The following is a 13,947-nucleotide window of genomic DNA, read 5'->3' as shown; positions in this document are numbered from 1 at the left end:
GCCGGGGCCGGCAGGGGGCGCGTCAGACTGACAGCACCCACACCCAACGAGGGCGCGCTCTCCCGCAGAAGGGGCGGGGCACCGCAGAGCCAGCCCCAGGGCGGCCGGGGGCGAGATGGAGTGACAGCACCCGCGCCCAATGAGCGCGCGCTCTCCCGAGAAGGGGCGGGGCACTGGGCTGCCGGAGGGGCGCTGCCGCCCGCCGCGGGGCGGAGGGGTTGCGGTAGGCGGAGGGCGCGGCCGCGCCGGCTTCCCCCGAGCGGCCCGCGTGAGGCTGCGGCTCCGCCTCCCGCGGGGGGGCAGGAGGAGCGGCGGGGGCCGTTCAAAGCAGGGCGTGGGCGTGGGTGGGGAGGGCGCCTTCCTCCGGCCGCGATCCACCCGAAGCGTTCGACGACTCGAGTTCTCTCCGTGAGTGGCCTGCGCCGCCGGCCAATGGGCGAGGCGGGGCGCGCCTCGGTGCCCGCCCCCCGCGCGCGGCGAGGCCAATGGGAGACGGCGGGGAGGGGCGCGCGGGGCTAGGCGCGCGCTGGGAGGCGCCCCCTCCACCAGATGCAGAGGAGAGTCGTGCGGGCGGCGGTGCCAGCGACGGGAGCGGCAGCAGCGGCGGCGGCGGCGGCGGCGGCGGCAGTAGTAGTAATAGCGGGTGCAGCAGCAGGAGCAGCAGCGGCTGCGGGAGCAGGAGCAGTAGTGGCAGCGGGAGCAGCGGCGGCGCGTGGGCATGGGGTCGCGGGCAGCGCGCGCCTCCCCGCGCTGAGGGACCAGCGGTAGGCTTGGGGCGCGGCGAGGGGCGGCTGCGGGGGCGCAGGTGCCGGGAGCGGCCGCAGCCACCGGGCGGGGCGGGGGACGTGTGGCGTTGCGCGTCGCGCTGCCCGCGGCCGCCCCCGCAGTCGGGGCGGCGGCGCCGTGGCCGGCGCGTTGCGGCCGCGCAGCCCCGGTGCTGGCGGAGCGCGGTGTAACGCCGCTTGTGTCGTTGGCAGGATCCGAGCGCAGCCGCGGAGCCGCCTCTGCTCGTGGCAGCCTGCTGTCACCTTCCCTTCTGGCAATGGGGAATGGACTCTCGGACCAGACGCCGATCCTCTCCAGCCTGCCTTCCTTCCAGAGCTTTCACATCGTCATCCTGGGGCTGGACTGCGCTGGGAAGACGACGGTGCTGTACAGACTGCAGTTCAATGAGTTCGTCAACACTGTCCCCACTAAAGGATTTAATACGGAGAAAATCAAAGTGACGCTGGGCAATTCGAAGACGGTCACTTTCCACTTCTGGGATGTGGGCGGCCAGGAGAAGCTGAGGCCGCTGTGGAAGTCGTACACAAGGTGCACCGATGGCATCGTGTTTGTGGTGGACTCCGTCGACGTTGAGAGGATGGAGGAGGCCAAAACAGAACTTCATAAGATTACTAGGATATCTGAGAATCAAGGAGTGCCTGTCCTTATCATTGCTAACAAGCAGGACCTGAGGAACTCTCTCTCCCTTTCTGAAATCGAGAAAATGTTAGCAATGAGTGAGCTGAGTTCTTCAACACCCTGGCATTTGCAGCCTACCTGTGCAATCATTGGAGACGGACTTAAAGAGGGACTGGAGAAACTACATGATATGATAATTAAGCGAAGGAAAATGTTGAGGCAGCAGAAAAAGAAGAGATGAGTTCTTTTTTGACCTTTCTATTTTAGAGTAGTTACATGGTCAAAATTTGACGTAAGACAGCTTCCAAACCCAGGCCAGCCTGTTTGGATGCCGTTAAGCTTAGTTACGTTAAACAATCAGTTGCACAACCTTGCTGTGTGCAGGAAGGCTGTGCAGTTGTGGATTTTTTTTTTTTTTAACTAGTCTCTTCTGAGTTTTTTGGCTCTGTATTATTTCAGAAGCCCTAATAGATGATGTAATGCTATCAGGAAATGGATGGGTGGGTATATGTGACATGGATGTCTAAATAGCCAAATAAAACGAGGGTTTTCTGCTTAGTGTTGTACTCATATGTTTGAGAGTGCCCTCTGCAAGCAATTTGCGTTGAAGGTGTTCTGTGTTTTTAAACTTCTAATGCTCGTAAGTGGAGTGCTTAGGTGAACATTATACAGCTTTAAAAACATGTATGAAGCTAGTAACCCATAATTTTGTTGAGGCTGGTTTTTTTTACCTTGTTTGAGAATTTCTATGAAAGCTTGGCTACACGTGTAGGTTTTTTTAATTTGGCACTTTTTGAAATTGAATCATATTCAGTTCAAACACTTGAAATTTTAAGTGCTGTGGATTCTTCAACTGGTAAAAGAAAGACTTTGACAAGTAAAAACTGTAAACAACACGATGGAGCATGAAAAAGTGGTTTCCCAACATATAGCATGTTTTTTGGTCTGTAAGGTTTTTATTTTTTAGATGTAGCCATTCATCATTATGCAGTGCTAATCAGGTTTAAACTGTTACTCAAAATTAGTAATTTATTTCTGAATGGTGAGTATTATGTCCTCCTAGTATCAAAAGTCAATGAATTGCAGTAAAGGAGCTATAAAGAACAACTATGGCTGCTGTGGTTCTAACCAGTGCACCATTCTTTGCCCTATTGGTGACTTTCCTGGCAATATGACATACTTATAATGAAGTAAAGATGGAGTTAAAATTAGTAGAGCACATCTTGTATCTCCCCAAAATACCCCATTTTATTAAAGTGGTATTGCTATGTCACTTTCAACGTATGCTTTTTTTGTTGTGACTCTTACAGTATTTTGTGGTTAGGAATGTAATAATGCTTTATACACTCAAACATTAGACACTACCAGGGGTGGGGAAGGGGGGTGGGGGGCGGGGAGGGAAAGGGGGAAGAAGATTTTCAAGATTGGCCTGTGTTCTGCTTTAATTATGCTTTAAGCTGTTCTTGTTTACAGAGTGTGCAAACAGTGTTAACTGGGCAGGATAGTGCTTGACCGAAAAGGGAGGGTAGTGTTTCTTACTGGTACAGAGCTTCAAGTGACTCTTTAGATACTTGGTTAGCAATTAAAAGGGCTAAAGCAGAGCCTGGATTTTTAAGACTAACTTTAGTGGTGCTGTAGAAATTCATCAGAATGTTAGATTATCTTTAAACTTTTGTTGGAAATACCAAAATAAATAAAGTAAAAAATAGCAAAATCAATTTCCTCCTTTGAACCAGCAAAGTAATACATTTTTCTTACCTGCTGCCATGTATCAGGAGGATGACAGCTACAAACCTGAATGTCAATCGATGTAATTTAGCTATGTTAAAAAAAAAAAAAATCAAACTTCTTAACCAGCAGCTGTTCGACCAGGAGGTAACCAAAAATGCACTTTAGTGTCTTCAATAACTGAAAGTGACAGCTGTTTGTTTTTTTTTATGACATCTTGGTCCTTTTTGAATAAACTGAAGTAGCTTCCAGTGGAGCTTTTGTATGTTGGTTATATATGTACCTGCACTGGTGACATTGTAAGTCACTTACTCAAGTAATGTCTATATTTATAGAAATGTGGATGACTTCTTAAACCTCAATAAACAATTCAAAACAAGCCTGCATAGAGAAGGTGTCTGACTTCTTGTGCTGCAGTGGTACATTCTTACCAACCTCTGTGCACATAGTTCTGCTGTTACTCGAATCAGTATTTCTGTTGAATAACCACAGTCTTAAAATGTGGTGAGGCTTATAAATGTAACTTTGTTAGAAATTGGAGGTATCTCATTGAAAACTTTGGATCAATGGTATGTCTTTATATTCACAGAAGAAATATCTGCTGCCATGATTCTTTTCCAAAGTGATGGCTCTTGCATAATTTGAAACATCTTGTATCTAGCTGAGCCTATTTTGTGTTATGTGCAACATTTAATAGGCAGTGTTGGGCATATATCACGTGTACTCTCAGGTGGTACTTGATTTAGTGTCTTTAGCCTTGTGTATCTGAAGCTGAGGGATTCATCTGCAGTTAAGCCTTGGGTGAATTTTCCTCTGGGTTGTTACACCAATGAGTAGAATATGTTGATATGGCAAGCTTCTATTTAGTTTCAGGACCCAAACATAGACAAGAAAAACTTTTTGTTTAGCCTGCAAATGGAAATGGCTAAGTTTGAACAAAAATACCCAATCCTCTCTTGAAACCCTGGTATTTAATTTTTGTTTATGTAACTGATGGCACATCAAAATGTAGGTTACTCTTAGTCCTGAGGAAAAAGCTGTATTAGTGATGCTGAGTCCTATGAATTTGGTGTAAAACTGGTATAATCTGGCTAATATTTTCCTTCCTATTCGATGCACTGTACTCCTAGGCTAAGGAAGGTGAGATGGCAGGCTGTCTCTTTGTTCCTGGTAAACAAACTGATACCAAATACTAATTGCTTCATTTTCAGTACTGATGAGGCTTCTGTTGGGAATAGTTGAAAAGGCATACTGCTTGAAAAAAAAACAAGTGTGTTTTGTTCTGCATATTAAACATGCTAGTGTTTTATCTGGTGGCAGTCTCCCTAAACTCTTCTATGCATAAAAACAGCAGTGAATGATTTTAATTACAAAGGCTTGACAGATCTGTACCCTAGCACTCTGGAGGAAAAAGTGAGAGAAGGTGGAGAGTACTGTTTCTAAAATGTTGTGGCTCTTACTGTTAATACTGACTTGGAAGTAGAAGACTCTAGGGGATGAGTTTTAAATTCAAGCTATGCCTCTATGTGTACTAGAACTCTTTTGCTTGAATTTTACAGTGACAGTTCTGAGAGTACAGTGTACAAATGTAGCTGTACCTCTGAAACTGTGTTTTTTATTACTAGCCTTCAGTATCTGAACTGATTGAGTTCCTGCTGGCACAGTCCTGCCAGCTGTGGATCACTTTCCATATGATAAATTGTCAATTCTGGCCTAAGTACTGGTGTGTGTAAGAAAAATTTTTACAGTAGCTGAATAAGCAGGTGTGATTTTGCTGCAATGCTGGAGTTACAAGTCTTAAATTGAAAATATTTTTGCTAAAAGGACTGCATCTGAACGCTGTGTTCTTCAAGATTTCAGGTGACTATCTTAACCTGCTTCTTTCAGGAAGTAAGGAATTGCATGTGAATTGGTGCTATTGAACAAACTACAGGGTCTTGTCAACTTATCACTTGTTTGAACTTAAAAAAGTTTGCACAGCATTGCCTCAGCTATTTATGTACGTGCATTCTCTAGGATCTCGTCTCTGTTTTCTAGCTGCGCAGCTGTGTGTTAGCATCAGACTGTTTCAACTATGAAAAATACTGCAGGATGATGAGGCTCCTTCATGTTCTCACATCAGTTTTAAGTTGCATTGCACTGAATGTACATTTATATTTGAAAACAAAAGAAACATTTTGCACTTCAAATTTTCGTGTTTTAGTGAGACACGATTTGTGTGTTGCTAAAACGTTTGTGTCTTACTTCGTGTGGAAAGCAATAGGCACAGCCAGCCCATGCCTCCCAGCCTGACCTGGGTGCTTCTGTAGCCCCTTTGACACAGCACCCTAGTCCTGCAGGAGTTCATTACCCAGGACTTTGTGGTCACAGACCAGCGAGGAGCTGGAAGCAGTCAGGTGGGGGCTGGCTAAACCCTTCGGGACCTCAGCAGGTCTGAGTGAAGGAAAGTTTTGTCTTCTTGGGGGATGTTATCTGTATCTTGGATCATTTGTTTATTAATAGCAGAGTGTTAATTAGTGTCTGGCTGAAACTTGTTGAGAGGTGAGTGCCATTCTTGTCAAGAGGGAGGATTTAGATACTACAAATTGATGCTACAAAGGACTTGGTAATGCAGAGTGTGGAAAGCATAGTCGACCTGCATCCACTGTATATGGGGCACTAGTCTGAACATGCAGTCGTGAGTCAGCTGTCAGATTGTAGTGCATAAAGGCTGGCAAATGTGTGCTCATAATGCTGCCTAACTTCTGAGAGAGAAATCTAGGCATGAATCAGTGCTTTTAGGATCAGTGTTTTCACTTTACTGGTGGGTGACTCATCTTTTGAGAGGGTCACAGTTTACAGCCCGTTCTGGTAGATTTGTGTCCCCAAGCCAAAACAACCCTTGTTGCTGCTGGGAGGGATGTGTAGGGAGCTGTTTGTTTAGTCTGGGGGCTGAGGTTAGCTTTTTCTTTTATTTTTTTTTTAATCCTGACTGACATAGGTATGTGAAGGCCTGCCCCTCATGCTGCTCTGCAGGCTGTGATTATTTTTAGGAGCAGTATGAGACTGCAGAGCTGTGTGAATAAACTGAAGGGAAATACACAGCCTGGCTTCACAGCAGGGTGATGCTGGGGGTTGTCATGTGTACTCTCACAGCCATCCTGCCTATCTGAGGACAAAATAAAGGGCCAATACACTGCTGGTACCTTGCCCTTCTTTAAAGCATTAGTCAGTCTTAAACCATCTGTAAAGAAGAAAATTGTAGTTTTGTAGACCTGGCTGACAAAAGACCCACAGCAAATGAAGGACTTAAGTTTCCTCCCTGCCAGAGTACTGTTCTATTCGAGCTGGCTGCGAGTGAGCCCAGGGCCTCTGGGTGAGTGAGTGATGCTGCCTGCCTCCTCACCACGGGACTGAGAAGTCACACACTGATTTTATTCCAAGCCAAACCCAAAATCTAAGGCCAAAAAGTAGGCAGGGTGGCTAGACAGACAGTACTTTGAGGCCAAATACCTGCTTGCAAACAGCTCAGGAAAGTAAGAGAGAATAATCCCTGAGCTTTGAAGATTATGGTTTCTTAGTTCCAGCTATATTTACACAGCTGCTCCACTAGAATTAAGAGCTAAAGATGACAGAATAGTTAGAAAGGAGAAGGTCAAATACAGTTGTTGGCTGTGGGGTGTGTGGAAGGAGAGAGGATTTGAAACTGTTGCGTTTTCCTAGCTTTTCAAGACACATTGAGCCCTAGGGAAATAGATATGATTTTGGACTGCTTAATTGGTTCAAAATCTTTATTCTTTTATACACTGTAGCTTTCCTATTGCTGAAATGAAACAATACCTCATTTAAGAAAGTCACCTAATCACTGCATTAATCTCAATTGACAAAAGAGAAAGCAAGGTTGTTGAGCCTTGTTAAATGTGCTGAGGACTCCTGGCTGGCTCACAAGCTGCCGTATTTCAAGGTTCTTTCTAAAAATACCGGAATGGTAGAATTTAGGTCAGACAAATTAAAGGTGTGTAGCCTGATACCTCAGACACTACACATAGTCCAGAGGTACCACCAACCCTGTAACTGCTTATCTTCTGTTACCAGTTTGTGAATGATAATTTAGGATGGTTTCCTTTGGACCATAACATTTTCATCCCTTTCCTGTTTCAATGCCATTTGCCTTGAAAGCTTTAACAGGTTTTTTTTGGTATTAGAACGTCAATGAATTTGGTGTCAAAAGGATGAGTTTGTGAATGGAAAGGATCAGGAAAGAGTATTCACCTGTGCTTTAGTGACTTGGTTAGGTAAAACCAGTCTCTTTGTAAAGCAGGCTTAACAGGATGAAGATGACCTTAAAGAAGGAAATTTTCTAAAAATATCCTCTTGTTTCTAACATTAGCTGAACTACACTCATCTTAGAATTATTGTATGCATTGAAACATGGGCTGCTGTTGTTCTCTTGACACCAGTTGCAGGATGACTTCTAAAATGCCTTCAAAAGTTTGCAGACAATAGGTGTAAAGTCTCCACAGTATTTCTGAATATGTATATATATATATAATGTATATTTTCAGTTGTCTTGAGGTGTTCCTGTGGGTCAAATTAGTTTCTAATAGAACCTTGATCCTTTGGGAAACATATCAATATCTCTGCAAACAAAATTTATGCCTATTACAAGGGATACAGTAAAATGGCAATCTATGGATTATTAGTAGCACTGTTTCCCTTGAACTCCGGCCAGTGAATTTCTATATAAATCAGATATATGTATAGATATATTCCATTGTTCTTGATTATGCTGTATTTTGTATAGGAGCTGAATTTTGCTAACCTAAGAAGTATTAGTCTTCCTGATTTTAATTAGCTTAGAAAATTGACTTGTACATTTAAAGTCACTGTAATTTAGCTGTAATCAGTCATGTTACACTGGAGACAAATGGGATTCATGGACTGTGCCCACACTGATGCTTTCTGACAGCTCTCCTATTGCCACATCAATACACATCCCTCACTGTTTGCTATGGTAGCACTGGTACCAGCAAACTGTGTTTCTGCATGGTTCAGCAATTGTGTTTCTGCCACTCTGTCATAGAACTGGCTTATACACAGTTTGCTTATGTCCTGCTATTGCTATAATCATGAGAGGAGACAGAAAACATTCTGTACAAAGACTCAGGTGTACATTGCAACTTTAAAACAAATACACCAAAGAATGTAAAGTCCCAGAGTTAATGCAGGAAACTGGAAGTTTAAGACTGAAGACTAGTGCATCCAGCCCAGCCACTGTTTGTTGGTCATTTTATCTCTGAAGTTTCTTCATTGATGTGTAAAACAAGAATCACGTAGTTGCTCTTAAATGTAAATCCATGCTTAAACTTCTATGAGATATTAGGATATTTAGAAATACAGTGAAATGGAAAGTAGTAAACGGTGCTACTAATTCAGTTTTTTCAATTGACTTGAAACATATTTGTGTTCAATAGTTATGTACGAAGAAATCGTACTATTTCAAAAGTAATGCATTTTAGAGTTTAAAAATACAAGTTCAACATGCTGTATTATCTCTGCATGCACTTCAGCTTCATGGAAAACAAAAATATTACCATAGTTGAAAATAATAATGTACTTCATATACATCAATGAACAAATATTCATAAACTGTATCAGTTTATGATTACCTGATTTTTGTTTGAGGTTGACAATAGCTATTAAACAGAAGTGGTCAAAAGTATTTGCTGTTATGTCTAAATTAAACTGAGATGAACATATGGTCTCCAAATCAGGCATATGAGTGTTTTCAAGTAATGGTGATTTGCAAAGATCTTGAGTTAAAATAACATTGTCTTAAAATAAGCTTTTATTTGGAATAATTATAAAAATGAGTGGAAATGCCTTTGAAAAAGTAGCTTTATTTTATATAGTGCACTGAGAAGAAGTATGTTAGTGTGATTTCAGACCTCAGGGTTCAGAGGGTCTCCTGTTCTCGCAGCCTTTCTTGGCTGTAATGAATCAGTCTGCACAGGATGTGGCTGCTAACAGATGATAATGCAAAGTGAAGGGCTGGGCCACAAAAAGCCCCAGGGTGGCTCAGCGTGGTGCTGAGTTCTCACGAAGAGCTGATTGCTTTCCAAAAATAAGAACAGGAACTAGGGCAGATAATCCATGTAAAATGCACTTTCCACCCTTACCCCTTCACAATAATTTATTATTTTCAATATTATAGAGCTTTACATGTTGATTACATACGTAATCCATCTAGGCACCCACATCAACCTACACACACTTCTGCTGTATTCTTGCAAACCATGCTTGTGAGAATTTCTCTGGGATCCTGTTTAGTGGGTGTAACTTGAGAATATATAAATAGATTCACGTTTTCCCATCTTTTAAACCCAAAGGTGACTGCAAACATGACAGCAGAAATATGATTCTTTGAAATTATTTCCTGGGATTTAAATCTTTCATTTTATTAGGCTAAGGTAATCTGGGCCGTTCATATTGCATGGGAAACATGCTCTTGTTGGTGGCACTACCACTGCTCAGACTTCATGTTGTGTCAGCACTTTTTATAAATATAAATCCTTATTTCAGAAGCTTAATAGCATAATAAGCCTTGCAATTCTGTATGTGTTTCAAACTTGGCACAGAGTATTCATTTTGCCCTTTACCACATTAAATAAAAAAATAATATATATATTAGAGGGGAATGTAAATAAACAAAAAGTAAGTTTGTGTTTTGCTGCTTCTTCTATCTCAAAGTTAGTTTTGTTTATGAAGTGAAGTGGTTTGAACTTGCAGCTCCAAATGGAAACCTTTGAATTTTTTTTTTCTTAAGTCACAATAGTTAGCATTTGCAAATCAAGCCTACACACATCATACAAACTTTCAGAACTCACTCACAGCAAGTGAAATTCTCTCATCAGTGTCAGTGGAGCCATTTCTGTGCAGTAACAGTTGTAAAATTGAACATGTACAGAGAACAGAAAGGTGAACATACTTTTCCTTGGTTTTTTTAAATTTATAATTTCGGGTCTTCTCCTTAACAAAGTTCATTTTCTTAACAGTGATGATATTGAAGTAAATCAAATGCAGCTTTTTGTCCATCTTGTGGAAAAAAACCCCATACTTGTAAAATTTCCAGGCTGTTTTTTAAACCATTAAAAAAAAAAATGGAGCAGGCTCCAGAGTCAATAGAAATGTTGAATCTTTTGATGTTTGCTCACCCCTTCTAGATAACCCTGAAATTATCCTGAGGGTTACTAAGGGCATAGCTGGCCTGGGTATAATATCTTCTTGCACAGACGTATATTTTTTCTTAAAGGCAGAACTAGTACAGAGATCCAATATTAATGATAGCTTTAGTCTGACCTAAATCACTTCCGGCTTTTTCCTTATGGATTCACTTAAGCCTCTGCACAGGGGGTAAAGGATCTGGCTGTTTGAATCTGCAGTACTTCATTCTTCCTTTGCATTCATTTCATCTGCACGTACATGCCTGCACAAAGCACTCTTCCTCACCAAGGAGCATTGATCTGCTCAGAAGACTAGACATACTCTTCAGTCTTTCTTTGCTTAGCCAATTTTATAAAGGGTACAAAACCTCTATAGTTGGAAAAAAAAAAAAAAAAAGGCACTTTTTTTTTTTTCTCCTTTCATTCAAATCCCACTTTCAGTGAGTTGGTCATAATTATCTACCTTGTGTTGGAAAATTCTTACTCACTTCAAGCAGTTAGGGTCAAGTTAGAGTATTCTTCCACTCAACCTGATTTCTTTCTCTTATTTACCTATGGGAAGCTTACCACATTTATAATATCCTTGCAGAAGAAATGCTGTGTGTTTTCAGTATAATACAGGCACAGCAGTCAGGATTCAACTTATTAAATATTAGACCTATAAAAATTAGGCATTCTTTTTCAATTTAGGCATCTCGAGGTCTTTTCACAGTTCATGGAAAGAAACATGTTTGTCTAGGGTGATTCATATTAGTTCAGGAGTGCTATCCAAAGGGGGTGAGATAAATCACCCATGCTGTGTCTTGTTTCTCTCTCTGCTCTACAGAAAGCATAAGCTGATTAACTCAAATATAGACACCTGCCTTTTACACCAACTGTCTATATTTATATCTGAAATGATAGCCCCAAATCTGTGCCAGCTCCTCTGCTGGAAAATGCAGGTGTCTGCCATTTGAAATCTGTGTCACTCTATGGCAGCTGAGAGCCTCATGCAGCGCTTTGCCTTAGCAAACCCACCCCAGTGCTTCTGGGTGTTGGTCAATGGCAAGAGTCTTTGTAGGAGGAAAATACAAAGCCCAGTGTAATAAATAATATCTATTTTACAAAGTGCAGTGAAATATTTTATTTACCATGAAGACTACATTTCACAGTCCAGATATTCTTGTTAAACAAATTGTAAACCAAATTACTTCCTCTTACAATGTCTCAGTAAAGCTACTTGTGCATGCAAAGGTAGATTTTCCATCAAATTCAGTGGGTGGGAGATAAGGCTGTATAATTGTGCAACAAAACTGTAGTCTAGAAAATCATCTAGAAAAGCTTTTAAGTATTAAACTTTGATTTTTTTTTTTTTAAATGCTAGTAGAACCCCACCTACACATTGATACTGTAATTGAGTCCAGCAGCATCTGCACCTGCTTCTGCACCTGTTGGGAGTTGCAATTGCTCTGGTGTGACCACAGAAAGGCTACTGACAATCAACCTGAAATTGTTAAAGGGTGAGAGGGAGTTGCTGAAAGAAAGTTTGCTAGTTGGTCTTTAGGCCTGACCTGAGCATAGAAACAGGGTGAGAGTACAGAGCTCCATAAACAGAGGATATTATAACCTGCTGTGATGTCTCCAGGTTTCCTTCTGTCTAATAAGGTATGAGTTACTGAAAACTTTTCTGATGAGAAACGCCTAACTTTGGAGGGGGTATGAAAAAGGGGCCTTCTTGTCCCTGTGTTGTGATAGTGTAATATTTTCTAAAGTATCTATAATGGTCAAACTTCTTGTTGCTTAAAAGGTTCAAAATCCACTACAGATAATACTCTGGAATTACATAAAACTCATTTCTTTAGGAAACCCAGCTGAAATGCTGGATACTAGGTTAGAGGGAGGAAGATACCTTCAAAGTAGAGATTTTAGGGTGTGGTGTTATGAGCTTTGGGTTTTAGCAAATGACTAAACTGAGCATATTGTGCATTCCTGTAGGCTTGGGGAAAGAAAGCGTGAGACTTTGTTTGGTTGAAGTAATTGCTTGATCTTAAAAGAGAGCCGTTGTGCAGGCTTATGGGGATTTCTGCATCCCCTAAATCACCCTATCATCATGTGAAAGCACCATGAGAGTGTACCTCCTGGGGGCTTATCTCTGATGTGAGACCAGGTGCTATGACATCCTATCAGATATCTCTAGTGAGAAAATAACTGTACAGAGTCTCCAAAGCAGATATTATCTGCTTCCCTAAACATCCTGTTCACTCTGTGTATTGTGTGGATTAAACTGGGTGGTGAAGACATCGAAACTGGAACTGAGACGCCTGCTGGAAACTTGCATTGTTCCTGTTAGCTCCCCTTCTCTGTTCCACTGCAGATGTGCTTAGAAAGCCTTTACCTATTGCTTCTCAGGCCTGGGGCAGTGAATTAATTATTCATAACATACAGAATTCAGCACTAGTAAGTGGTTGCGCTGGCATTTAAAGAGTTTTCAGTTCTGAAGAAGAGTGGTGCAGGGGTTATACTCCTGCAGAGGAGTACAGGACCAACAAGGCTGCACTTGGATATTTTGGGTAGAGCAGTCTGTAGTTTTCCTATTCCTAGGATTGGAACCCGGCAAGCATTCATCTCATTTCTAATATGGACATGGTTAGGCCATTGATGTTTAGTTTTTTTAGCATGTTTTAATTATTACAAAATGAAAAGTACAGATGTGGGAGCAAAGACTTAAACCAGTCCAAAAAAAAATACAGTCTGCAAAAAGATGTGACAATGTTTGGGAGCTATTGTTAAAACAAAACAACAACAGCCCTCCCTCCTCCCCACGCAAAAAAAGTCAAATCCAAAAAAACAACATTAAAAAAAAGCCCAGAAAACCCTTCAGCTAACAAGTGACTCTAAGTTTTGTTTAGTAATAGTAAGATTTCGTAGAATGAGGGATGTGGGTTTTGCTGTGGCATTTTCGGTGAGTTTTTCGGGTGGGGGGGGTGGGAGGGGTTAGTGTTTTGTTGGGTTTTTTCTTTTTTTTTTGTTTTTGGATTTTTTTGGGTTTTTTGTGGTTTTTTGTTTGTTTTGGTTTTTTTTTTTGTTTATTTTTTTTTTGTAGGGGTTGGTTTGTTCATTGTTCAAAGTGAGCTACAGTTGTACTCTTTTTATCAAGCCATTTAGTTCAGCAGTGAAGTTCCATTGATGCAATCTGGAAAAGGTCTGGTGGTGAGCTTGGCGGCAAGCACAGGAGGGCTGCTTTTTATCATCATGCAGAGCTGATGGAGGTGTTAGGTTACTTCTGTTGCAAAGCCAGAGCTTGTTGCTGGCACCCAGAAGCCCTCCTTTAAACAAACTCTAGCATGGCTTGGGTTCTGTGAGTCTGCCTTACCCAGCTCCATGGCGGGACTCCCCCAAAGAGTGTGTTCTGAGCAATTAAAAGCTGTCTCAGTGCCAACAGCAGGTCACCTGGAGGAAGGATCCGATTTTGTATTACTCCTTACGTCTCAGACTCCTGTCCCCTGCAGTGATGGCGTTGGACTATAATGCATTTCCATCCACGTACTGTATTATGACTCTGAAAACCTTGATTTAAATCATGGTGCAGATCAAATAATCCCATATCTAAACAGAGCCCCTGATTTTTCTCCCT

The 13,947-nt window shown here is 42.0% G+C and overlaps 1 protein-coding gene and 1 long non-coding RNA gene across 2 annotated transcripts in view; both read left to right on the top strand.

Moving 5' to 3' along the window:
• Positions 1-513: 513 nt before the first annotated feature.
• On the top strand, positions 514-3,511 carry ARL4A (ADP ribosylation factor like GTPase 4A). The gene is given in 4 exon segments (XM_066196679.1): positions 514-652; positions 685-764; positions 978-990; positions 993-3,511. Coding segments are annotated over 4 exon segments (849 nt in total). The 5' UTR covers positions 514-549; the 3' UTR covers positions 1,646-3,511.
• Positions 3,512-11,845: 8,334 nt separating this feature from the next.
• LOC136290062 (uncharacterized) overlaps positions 11,846-13,947 on the top strand; it is a 61,615-nt gene continuing 59,513 nt past the window's right edge. The window contains exon 1 of the long non-coding RNA XR_010720954.1: positions 11,846-11,978. This is a non-coding gene — a long non-coding RNA (uncharacterized lncRNA). The remainder of the gene's footprint in view (positions 11,979-13,947) is intronic.

The sequence above is a fragment of the Chamaea fasciata genome, unplaced genomic scaffold (genome assembly GCF_029207755.1).
Source record: "Chamaea fasciata isolate MVZ Bird 193981 ecotype frontalis unplaced genomic scaffold, bChaFas1.0.hap1 SCAF_1, whole genome shotgun sequence".
NCBI classification, from domain to species: Eukaryota; Metazoa; Chordata; class Aves; order Passeriformes; family Sylviidae; genus Chamaea; species Chamaea fasciata.
Note: the sequence above shows the minus strand (reverse complement) of the source record. Positions and strands in the feature narration are given on the sequence as shown.